Raw genomic sequence first — 13,135 nt, forward strand, 5'->3', positions numbered from 1 at the left:
AAAGTATATAGATCACTGTGATAAATAAACATCAATTCAAACACTACCTTTGATATTCTTGAGGATTCAGAACAAATTATGGTTTAAAAAGATCTAATCATACAAAAGCAAAGTAATCAAAATAAAAGAAAAAAAACACAAAAAGAAATAGCATTTGCGCTATGGTTGTAGTCAAGTTATAATAGAAAACCAAAAATAACCTTATTATTATTAGTTTTACTTAAATACATCGCTTTCATCTTCCTATAGTTCAATTTAATTAACTTTATACTCTAATCCATAAAAAATAGCCACAGGGCATAATAAACACGTAAAAACAAGGAGAGGAAATATTAAAAACGTACTATCAACTTTCTTCATTAGTTCTGTTATTTTTTTAAACAAAATATTGAAATAACTAAATTAAGCAAAAACTAGAGAAGCATGAACTTCTTTGAATAATAACAACTTTTTTTTCGGACATTTTCACTAAGGATTAATATGGCTTGAACTCAACATAATAATGATCCTTCTGAGAACCATTTGGTTTCGAATTCAACGAATCCCCATAACCATAAAAACAACCAAGTACAGATAACCGCGGAACCAATCATAATATTTTAAAGCAAGCTTTACTTACGGGTGCCATCAAACCGAGTAGCGATGGTGTCCAGGAAAGTATTTTGCGGAGCAAGGAGTCCTTTTCTGGGCGGCATCTGGTCAAATTGTTGAAGTTCAAATTACATGAAACTTGCTAGATTCGTTTATGTTTTGTTTACTTCTTGTGCCAAGAGGATCAGTCGGACACTTCCCTGAAAGTGATATAGCACATACGTTTCAATGTTATACTAGTACCTTATCTAATAAATTGATATAGTTGCACATTATTTGTCATTTAGTTAGAGTAGGAATCAATAAATTTACAATAAAATTTTAGGTAATCTTATTCAAAACTAAAAACGTGAAACTAAAATGTAAAACTAAACCTATTCATAAATACTTACTCTACGGTAAGGTTGTGGCTATTGAATATCGATCGTTGCCTTAGTTAGTATCCTATAAGATCGACTAAGTCTGACTAATAATTAAACTTAGCTGATCATATAGCTACTAATAATGACAACAATTAAGATTACTAATACGGACGTTCAGAGAACAAACTGTAAAAACGCACTTTGTTAGAGTTATGACTACGAAAAAAACTTTATTTAATCGTGTAAAACTTAGCATAAAAATTAAACATATAAAATAAATCAGCATAAATCTTATTTAAAAACTTATTTTTTGGCCACGATGGAAAGCGTCTATTAGTCTATACAAAACCATAAATTTTAATAGTGGCCTTAACGATCCAAGCGGAAAGTTAGCGTTCTTGATCTATCCTCATTATAACAGGATATCTGGATGAAAATAATAGAACATGAAGTGATACACTGTGACTCGAATGTTTCTTAATAGCTTACTTAGAAGGATTATCCTCCGTTGATGTTTCTAATGAAGAATACAATATTTAAACCTCAGTCAATAAAGTTTTGTTTGTTTGTTTGTTTGTTTTGAATTTCGCGCAAAGCTACACGAGGGCTATCTGCGCTAGCCGTCCCTAATTTAGCAGTGTAAGACTAGAGGGAAGGCAGCTAGTCATCACCACCCACCGCCAACTCTTGGGCTACTATTTTACAAACGAATAGTGGGATTGACCGTCACATTTATAACACCCCCATGGCTGAAAAGGCGAGCATGTTTGGTGGGACGGGGATGCGAACCAGCGACCCGCAGATTGCGAGTCGAGCGTCCTAACCACCTGGCCATGCCGGGCCAGTCAATAAAGATAATAAAGATAAACGGTTTGGAAAAACTACATAAAAGCATCAAGAAATTAATGGCCAAATTAAGCTGCAGAGTTCGAGATCAAACTTTAAAATAACTGCTCAATTTTTCACATATAATATTTACATAAAATATGTAACTTTGAAAGAAACAAATTATTTTGTACGAGTTAAAAATTAATTATGAAATTCACGCATTTATTATCAGAGAAACCAAATAATTTTAAAAGGGATAAATTGCCTCGAACTAAGTGAGGTATGGTTGACAGAAAAATCACTCTTACAATAACATCCCATGTTGGTACATGGCCAGGTGGTTAGGGCACTCGACCCGCAATCTGCGGGTCGTGGGTTCGAATCCCCATCACACCAAACATGCTCACCCTTTCAGCCGTGGGGGAGTTATAAAGTGACGGTCAATCACACTATTCGTTGGTAAAATATAGCCAAAGAGTTGGTGGTGGATGGTGATGACTTCCACTCCTAAATTAAGGACGACTAACGCAGATAGCCCTCGTGTAGCTTTGAAAAAAATTCAAAACAATCCAAACAAACCAAATCATATGACAGTACTATAAGAGTGTTGATATGTACCTTAGTTATCGTTTGTTGTATTTATTTATTGGGGGGTAAAAGACAGTCTTCAAACTATAGTCACTGGGATTGTCTCAAGGTATAGAGATGAAAAATTGAGCATAAATGAACGGATCTTGAATATTCTTAAATATAGTATAACTATTAACGGCGATCAAGTTATATATTTGTTTAAGTGTATCTTGTATTCACATAAAAAGGGTTGGCTATTGCTCAGTAATTCTGAAACACATTTCTTACCTATTTAATTTATAAATTAATGCAATATTATCATTACAAATATAAAATAATCAAAAGCCTATAAATGTGTGTAAAATTAACTTACTGACAGGTTGAATTGAACCTACTTCACCTGCATTTGTTTGGAATAGTTGAGCTATTTGTTAGGTGCATCATATGGTACGCTAGCTTACAATTTACTAAGTTCTATGAGCCTCCCAGTGGCACAGCGGTATGTCTGCGGACTTACAACGATAGAAACCGAGTTCAATACCCGTGGTGGGCAGAGCACAGATAGCCTTTTGTGTAGCTTTGTACTTAACTACAAACAAACAAGTTCTATGAACTGTACTTACGACTTACAATGTTGCTATCATCCAGGATACCCAACTGACAACTGGATGCAAATTAAGTCACAATAATAATTTTGATGGCTTACATATATATATATATATATAGACAGTGTGTATGTATGTGGTTGTTAAGTCATGTCCATAGGGAAATGTGACTTTTCACATGATTTGCTTGATGTGTTTCCGTGGAGATCTCATTTCCCTATACGATTTTACTTTTGGGACATCCTATATATACATAAATATATGTGCGTGTGTGGGTATATATATTAGCATTTCTGGGTGTAACTCTATGTGCGTGTATTGATGTTTGTATAGTTTAGTATTGAATAACTAATAAAGTAAATTGTAAATGGTATTCTCACTGCTGATGTTTGTACGCTATCTGTGAAAACGAACATAGGATCATGTATATCTTCTTTTACTTCTAAATAGAATTATTTAGTCCTTTATCTTTCATGAGTGGTTCGTTAATGAAAGCAGCTGATAAAGGCCCTAACTATGAATTAGCATTTATTTTATAATTTCATTTATTAATTTATATGTTTAACTATCGTTTTTATTCTGTTTCTGTGTAAATTGCTACTATTATTTTTCCTATTATATGTACACATGCCAAATAATCTAGGCAGCAATACACCAGGAAGGATACGTTGTCTTATGAGATTTAATCCTTATGATGTGAAAATATAAGTTATAAATGACGTAATACTTAGATATTGATAAACAGCACCACAACATCCCATATTTAATACTACCGTTCACTGTCTGTGGCTAGTTAAAAGAAGGAAACGTTATTAAAATATACCACGAAAGCTGATAAACAATACTTATTTTCAGAAATTGACATCCCAATCCCCATTAGCGCCACTTACCTGTATGAACACTATAATAAAACGGAAGATGTCAAGGACAATAAATACTACTATTAAGACAAGGAATACTAGAGCGTTTACTTTCCAAATTCGAATAATGTATTAGATAACTCATCCTCCTTCCACAAGAAGATATTTGTTTTAAAAGAATTTGAGATTACACTAGAGTTCATATCTCTAAAACTGGTTGTATGCATTACGTTCTCTTATCGTAAAGAGCTCATACTTTTTTAAAGTAATTTCAATTGGCAAATTATTTTTTAAAGAATGTGTTATAATTGAGTAAATACATGTTGTTGTTGTTGTATGATGAAATTATTTATCAATGTTAAAGAATGAATTTAATTATTTATAATTAACTATCACTTACGAGCTATTTTTTTCGCTCGCTACTAAAACAAAATTAAGGCTTAAACTTGGATTTTTACTATTATAGGAACGTAATAACATAACTTCAGTAAGCTATGATCGACAAACTCGCTGATTAGAATTGATTCTGATATTTTGTCTTCAAATGAAATATATATTTTTTTTTTCTGAAAGTGCGCTAGCATTCTCTATGTAGGGATGACGCGGACGATCGTATTAAAGCAATACAAACTAATCTATGTTTTTTTTTCTCTACAGGTCATCAAAGGTTAGATATGACGAGCTACCTGGCACAGTTGCTCTGTCTGAAAAGCCTACCTAGTTCTAGTAGTAACTATAATTTTATCATTTGATAGAGCAAAATAGTCTTCACGATCTTTGACTACCTATTATATTATTACTCTATGCAAATTAAAAAGGAAGAAAAATCATAATTCTAGTATAAACAATGCTATTACCCCTTGAAGTTTTGTTGTTTCAGAAATCTGGTGTTCCTTTAAAAAGATTAAGTACAGGGTGAAACAGAAATTACCAGCCAATAAGAGATAAACATTAGATGACTGTAATATATACAATACTCAGTGCTTTGTACACTATACAGTCGATGGCCTTAGGGAGCCAATCCCTATGTTATATATGAAGTTAAGGAGTAAAAAACAAATCATTACACATTACAGAAGCTGGATACAAAAAGCTATCTGGCATAGTCGCTCTACCTCCGGTGTATATGCCGGTTTTCAGCTATCTAGAGCGTCCCAAAGTCGAAACCGGTAAGTAGCCAAACCTGAGATTTCTTATTTTCGTTCATTATAATCTTTCTTCAACAGACCTAACGCCTACCTAGTTTCAGCAGTAATTATAATTGTATCATCATTCGATAGAGCAAAACATTTTTAACGATCTTCGGTTACCTATTTTGTTATTATCTTATGAAAAATTATTAAACTTTAAAATACACCCATAAACCTAGAAACCTACGTAAGCAATCTTATAAAACAGTAAACAAACCAGTATAAAAAAACAAATTTATCGCTAAATAAAAAAAGCTATGTAGGTCTGGCTACTGAACTTGAAAAAAATTTACCAAACAGGATAGGGATAGAAGTGGACATATCACTTGATCCGGCTAATGATCACATAGCCGACTAAGCTGTCTCGACTTTACAATGAGAATAAAATCCCTGCATTACTGGCTTCCTCAGTGGCAAAACAAATAGAACCAGAATTTCCAATCGTAAAATTTTACTCTACAAAATCGCCAAGTTTAATACATTTTTAATTCTAGAATATGGAAGACGACGTTTCATCGCCAAGTTTAATACATTTTTAATTCTAGAATATGGAAGACGACGTTTCATCGCCAAGTTTAATACATTTTTAATTCTAGAATATGGAAGATGACGTTTCATCGCCAAGTTTAATACATTTTTAGTTCTAGAATATGGAAGACGACGTTTCATCGCCAAGTTTAATACATTTTTAATTCTAGAATATGGAAGACGACGTTTCATCGCCAAGTTTAATACATTTTTAATTCTGGAATATGGAAGACGACGTTTCGAGCTAGCGCTCCTCGTCAGTTGGTACAGTTTAGAATAAATATGCATGTACAGAACTTAAAAATTGTCTGCGTAGAATTTTGAATGCTGAGTTAAAAAATTCTTTAAAACTTTCATCTTTTATAAAAATATTACACAAGTTAAATAAAGGAAAAGAATGAAATTAAAATTTAAATAAATTACGGAAAAAATTAAATTATATAAAAAGGAAAAACATTTATCAGACTTATTTCCTTTCCAGTCATTCTCTTTTGTGAATATTTTTGGAGAATGCATAACTCCTAGAATGGAAAATTCCTCAACTTTCGTTGGTGAAATGTTTGCCGTTAGGAGTATCTTTGTTCTGCATTTTAATATGTTTTAGATGCTCTTGTGTTCGATCGTGAAGATGGTGGCTTGATAAAGCACCTAAGCATCTGTGCAGTTGACAATATTTCTTATTTTGCAAAAATATTAAACAATTACGATTTGCCCATAGTGAGATTTTTATCAAATTTAACATATATGTTTAAAGGAAATATAGATAAAATTCCTAAATTAGCTAATTAAATAAAACAAGTTTACACTTTTAGCTCTCATATACGAATCTGGTTGAAATTGGAAAGAGGAAAATAAATGTCACAAATAATAAATGAATAAATAGAACAACGGACTAATTTACGGGCAGATAAATATGCTTATCACGTTTTCAATCTGCGTTGTACCTACTCAGCTAACCCTGATATTTTTAAAAACAAGTATCCTTCTAAGATAAGGAATTCAACTTAATCTCCTTCAAGAGCTGTTATTCCCTTAACACGTGAAGTTCTCCAGCAACCGACTAACTCCTCAGGCTCATTTGTTTAGTTGATTAGATATGGTGAGCCAACACTGATCTAACGTACCTCTGTCAATAAATTTCACAGACGAGGAAGCAAAATGTGTGAGGAGAAGATGAAGTTGGAAATCAATCAATCTTGTCAGCTGTGCGCCTAGCGAAGGTAGGTAGAAACTAGGGAAGGATGTGGGGGCATACTCTTCCCTGAAAATATGTACAATTGGTGTTACGATTTGGCTCTTTTTGATGGAGTGAAGTCCAAGGTATGATGCCCAAAAAATCAATCCTTGAAGGAGAAATCGTAAGCATTTCGACGGTTATGGTGATCGAGGGATTCTAGCTCCCATCGTTCGATGCTTTTGAACTGCTTGTTAGAATTTTTAGTTCATCCATGTTTTAAAATGTTTAATGGTAATATACATGATTTCTATTTTTGTTTTTCTTACTGAATTATACACGATTATATATACTTACAAAAAAGCCCCCCCCAGTGGCACAGTGGTATGTCTGCGGACTTACAACGTTAGAATCCGGGTTTCGATACCCGTGGAGGGTAGAGCACAGATAGCCCATTGTGTAGCTTTGTGTTTAATTACAAACAAACTCACGTGGAAATTAAATGTATGTATAAGAATGAAACAGTAGAAACAAATAAATAGTTTGAGGTTCCTTTGAGTATCTTTGAATTTTATAATGTTGAAGCAGCATGTACATGTGAGTGTCTGAACTGTAAGATGACAGTTAAATCCCGTTCTTTGATCAGACAAGAGTAACCCAGGAGTTAACGGTGTGTGTGTGTGTGATGCCGTCAAGTTCGTCTTCTTTCTAGTCTTCCACTTTAACAGTAAGGACAGCAATGTGTTGATTACTCATGTGTAGCTTTGCGCGAAAATTCTAAACAAACAAACCGACCGTCAAATGATGTGGTATAAATATTCTTGAAATATAGCACTGTGACTTTTAAGCTTCTGTATAACATGAAATTATAAAATCTAATACTTTTAAGATATAGCACTGTGACTTTTAAGCTTCTGTATAACATGAAATTATAAAATCTAATACTTTTAAGATATAGCACTGTGGCTTTTAAGCTTCTGTATAACATTGAATTATAAAATCTAAAAACAAAACTATAATAAATGATAGAAAAATCTTCTAATTTTAAACCTTGCATATTATGTTCCTTACCTTCAAAATATAAAATTTTAATTTGATTGATAAAACATAAAATTCATAGTTCAATAAAACTGACTGAATTCTTTTTTTGGCACGCACAATATAAGGAGGTTTTTTAACTTCTATTTTTCCTGAGCTCTGGCATTAAACTTACTGGTATAATATTTCTTTAGAATCTGTCAACTTATGTTATTTATAGTTAACTTCCCAAAGCAATGTAAGAAAAACATTGAAACTAAAGGCTATACGAATGTTCCACCCTTTTATCTAAATGGGTTATATTTATTTATGTGTAAACACGAAAAAGCTTTTTTCTTGTATCCCAAATGGTTCAAAAGCGATTCAGCATTGATTAGACATTGACCAAATTAATCATGAATAGATTATTTCTTCGCCTAACTTATTTTAAATTAAAACTTCAGTATGCTTAAAAATAGGGCAACAGGTGGCTGAATTTTACTGTAGAAATATTTAGCGAAAATGTATAATATTTCAGCGCAAATACAACTTGTTAATAATACATGTCAAATACAACTTGGTAATAATACAAGTTAAATACAACTTGGTAATAATACAAGTCAAATACAACTTGGTAATAATATAAGTCAAATACACTTGGTAATAATACAAGTTAAATACAACTTGTTAATAATACAAGTTAAATACAACTTGTTAATAATACAAGTTAAATACAACTTGTTAATAATACAAATTAAATACAACTTGTTAATAATACAAGTTAAATACAACTTGTTAATGATACAAGACAAATAATGATAATGATATAAGACAAAAAAAAAACGCTTGTTAATAATGTAAGTCAAATACGGCTTGGTAAAAATACAAGACAAATACAACCTGGCAATAATACAAGTTATATGCGACTTGCTAATAAAACAAGACAAATACTATGATGTAATACGACCCAGATAAAAACATCTTTTTGTTTAAATGATAGATCTGTATCTAAATGAAATGTTGTATTGTATTTTTATGATATAGAAAGGAAGAAAATTGCGTGTAATATATTATTTACGTCCCTTTCTAAGATATAAACTTTGGCAACATTAATATGTCTATCCTTTAAAAGAAATATGTGTTATTGATTAACGTCAAAATAGAAGATTCACTGTCAAAAGATGTATTTTATTGAGAATGTTTTGTAACAACTCGTATTTCTCCCATTATTAGATAACTTCTGTGTTATAGTCGTTTCTCGAACAGAAACGCGCATCTTTCAAGAAAACGACATATGGACATTTTTCATTTCTATTCAGCAAGCTTTGCAAAAATAACATAAATTAGTTATGGTTGTAAACTTTTCAAAACTATGTTACACAGTTTAAAAGTACATAAGCTCATAAGTGATGCATCATGTGATTTAAAGGGTATATCTGAAAATTAAATTATTGAATATTTACATTGTTTGGGGATATGAAAAGGGGTGTGGTCGTGATGCAGGTGCGACTTTTGGACAAAATTGAAGTACAGATTAAAAACGCAAAAAACTTTACTCTAATTCGTTTATCAAGGTAATAATGGGAATTAAACTTGATATTTTAAGCAACTTACCATTTTAAAATATTCCCATAACGACTAGGAAGCACTTGTAGTGTAATTACTTTTAAAATGACTTTTAAACGAACCAATGAGGAAAATGAAAGTAAAAAAGTATTGTAAATATCACGTTGAGCTATTTATTCAAAGTAATGAGGCAACTACTTTCGTCACTCGCTAACTACGTATATTTTCAGGGGTATCTCTATGGAGAAGTTTATACTCATATATATATATATACGTAGCAATAAAAACAATTATGGAAACACTCAAGAGATATATAGTCATACAAGAGTCACAAACAGTTAGCTATGGCAAACAGGTGGTGAATATATCAGTGGTATAAAGATTTTTCACAGAGAATACAATACAGAAGCAAATAAGTTGTACAATGCATAAAAACTATATGTTATTTAAACAGAGGCAATACCCTTTTTTACGCTACCATAACTTAACCAATGTACGATTAAGAAATATCGTTACAAATACGTTGTATTACTCCCCACAATTCATCCACCGTCTTTTGATTTTATCAGTTTTTAGATAAGTTCATACTACTTCAATATTGGGAATTTTAGCAAGGCAAGCCATAACTGCATGTTCCACCAGTTGTTTTCTGTCAAGATATCGTATTAACACGTTTTATATAAGCTTAAGATCACTGTCTTGCTGAAGATTAATCCTTGTATGATAAGTTGTGTTCCTAAAGGAATGGCGTGATGAAAATCTGCCTGTACTTGTCAACAGTCAGAGTGCCGTCAACTTTGTGTAGATGCAACCCCAAGCATAAATATATTTTCCACCATGCTCCACTGTATACATTATACCTTGACCATTGTAACGTTCACATTTTAGTCTGGCGAATAAATTGCCGTTGATTGTTGTCGAAACATTCGAACCTGGATTTGTTCGTAAAGAGCATAAAAACGCCAGCTTTGCTCATTCCACTTTTTATGATCAGATACCTTTTGTGCTAATGTGTATCTTACTATTACCGAGGAAACATTTACACTTGTACTTACAGCAAAGTCGTTGGCAAGATCTGTACTCGACCGTCAACTATCCCGTAAGGTATATACTCTGAGATACTTAATATGGAGGAGGATGGGGAATTAAGAACTATTAAGGTAAGGGTTTTATTTCTGTTTAACATCATTTTGTACTTATTAAGTAAAATGGGTGAAGCTTTGGAGTTTTGTAGATATATAGGGTGGCCTTATTTGTACTATGAGAATATTTTTGTCTTTTTGTACATCTCGTAAAAGGGTGGAGGTTGGGGGTTTTACATTGTATAAAATTTAGGGTGGGTTATTTCTATATTAAGGTTGTGTCTAATTATTATAGGTAACTGCCTTCCCACAACTGGCTGCAGACAGCAACGTTGTGTTGACGTGGAGTTGAGACGTTGTGTGCTCAAGAACTCAAATCCTAACCCTTAACTAAATTTTCTTAGTTGCTGGCTAGTTTGACATCGGCGTCTGGATCTTGTCTGATAGATGGAATATCCCCAACACCTTTGGGTGCTATATCCAGAGACATTATCCGTTATGAGTTTTAATGATGACAACAGGGACCGATAATGGAAGAATTGATTTCGATTTTTGAATCTCTCTGTAATGTTTTCGATCTAGCCATATGTGCAAAACTTGGTAGTGTTATACAATATATGGGACTCGAATACTAAGCGTGTTCCCAGCGACAGATAATTTTGTTTATAGTTTATTACATGTGATTTTTTTGTGTGTTTCTTGTGGCACACTGAAAAACTTTTGTAACATGACTTTGGGTTCTATGGTTGCTGGGATTATCGTTTACTACGATTTCAACGATATTGTATCTCTGTGGTACTACTTGCGGTTTAAATTTTCAAATACCGTAGATTATGATAAAAATCGAAATATTTTACAATCGCGATAATATGAAAAGTTCTAGTCCACATCGACATGTAAATTTACTTTGAATCTGAATATCTTATCATAAAAATCGAAATTTCAATAATCATTAAAAATGGTTCAATAATCGAAAACTTTAATTTTGATTTAGTAGAAACTCTATCTTGGACAGTAGTCCATGATACTATCATATAAGTCTTTTTTGTATATTTGGAACTCAGTACTAGAATGAAATACTGAATGCAGTTCCCTTCAAGAACTCCAGTTCTAACTAATAACTTGCACATCCATGTCAGTAGACTGTATGATGTGATATATAGGTTTGGTTTATCCAACATCACCTCCATTCCTAGCTAGTTTCTCAGAGGTCACGTGTACGGTCATCTTTAATTGGTTCATAAATATTTCTTGGATACATGATGACAATAGGAGCCTATTGCATGCTACCAAACACGTTCACCTATATTTCTTGGCTACATAATGAGGATAGGCTACTATTACATGCTACCAAACATATTCAACTTAATACAGTTTCAAAAATACTAGTAAGCGACCGATTGACAAAAAAAAGCATTATACCTTCAGGGGTAACTGATCGAATCCACTTCACAGACATAATTTGATAAATACCTTGATCGTCTATCCGAATTTTATCAAACTTACTTAATCCACTGTTCTTATTAAATTATATTGAGTATTTTTAGGCTTCTAAACTAAACGTATGTAGTTATAAGTCCAGAGTAAATGATAGTGCCCAAAAAAATCGTTTCTAAGCTTAGTATTCTTTTCGAAAATATGTTTCATATCGATTTCATTTTGTGGCTGATGATAATAATCTATGATACATATGTCATGTTTCCGATGAATGATCACATACACCAAGAAACTTTGTCTTATTATGTCACTATGCAAAGCTGTATCTAACCTAACTCTCTGTGCTATAAACATCTTAGCGTCTCCAGAGGTTGTCATCTCAATAAAGGCTTTTTGGTATCATGAGACAACGCAGGATCACACGATTTGTTTACTCAGTTGTTTTTATAGCACCTTAAGTTTATGTTACGCAAACCACTATACTTATATTGAATGTATTAGATCGTCAATAAATTAATGTCGCTTTCTTTTAGATGAAAAGACCCGAACAACTTATATCCAAACAAAACATTTATTAAATGAAATAGCCTCCATTCTTATCGATGGTGCTTTTCCATCTTACAATCAGGTTGTTAATGCCCTGATTAAATAAATTACTTGGCTTTGAGGCTAAAAACATGTCGATGTCCTCTTTAAGACCTTCCATATTTGCATACATTTTCCCATTAAGATGGTGTTGCAACGAACGAAAAAGATGGTAATCTGATGGTGCCTAACTGGAGAATATGGTGAGTGGGGAGAACTTCCCAACCCAACTCCATAATCTTGTGTTGCATCAAACGTGCCACATGTGGACGTGCATTGTCGTGGAGAAGAAGAACACCTTTCTGATTGACGAGTGAAGGGCGTTTCTGATGAAGGGCTTGATTCAAACGTCCCACAGTTCGAGTTGGATTGACGAATTCGAAATAAATTCCTCTTTTGCTGTCCCACCAAATGCAAAGCATCACTTTCTGCGGATGGAGTCCAGGTTTTGGGATCGGAAGTGTTTTTTTTTCTAGGTCTGAGCCATTGTTTTTGGCGTTTAATATTCGCATAGAGAATCCATTTTTCAACACCGGTGACAATTCTGTCCAAAAATGGTTCAAAAATGGAAATGATGATCTTCGGAGAGTTCGTGAGGCACCCAAACATCTTTTTTGTGGAGTTTTCCCATATTCCTTTGATGTGTATTGTTTCATGAGGGGCATGCAATTTCAGGGCGATTTCAAGAGTGTGTTGCCTTGGGTTAGACTCAACAAGCGTCTTCAGAGCATCAGTATCAA

At 32.9% G+C, this 13,135-nt stretch overlaps 1 protein-coding gene across 1 annotated transcript in view; it reads right to left on the minus strand.

Moving 5' to 3' along the window:
- The window catches only part of LOC106461216 (potassium voltage-gated channel subfamily H member 8-like), a 132,571-nt gene that overhangs the window by 105,349 nt on the left and 14,087 nt on the right, over positions 1 to 13,135 (minus strand). The window contains exon 2 of the mRNA XM_022388329.1: positions 620 to 791. Coding sequence (XP_022244037.1) covers positions 620 to 695 — 76 coding nt within the window. The 5' untranslated portion in view covers positions 696 to 791. The remainder of the gene's footprint in view (positions 1 to 619; positions 792 to 13,135) is intronic.

The sequence above is a fragment of the Limulus polyphemus genome, unplaced genomic scaffold, assembly GCF_000517525.1.
Source record: "Limulus polyphemus unplaced genomic scaffold, Limulus_polyphemus-2.1.2 Scaffold37, whole genome shotgun sequence".
NCBI classification, from domain to species: domain Eukaryota; kingdom Metazoa; phylum Arthropoda; class Merostomata; order Xiphosura; family Limulidae; genus Limulus; species Limulus polyphemus.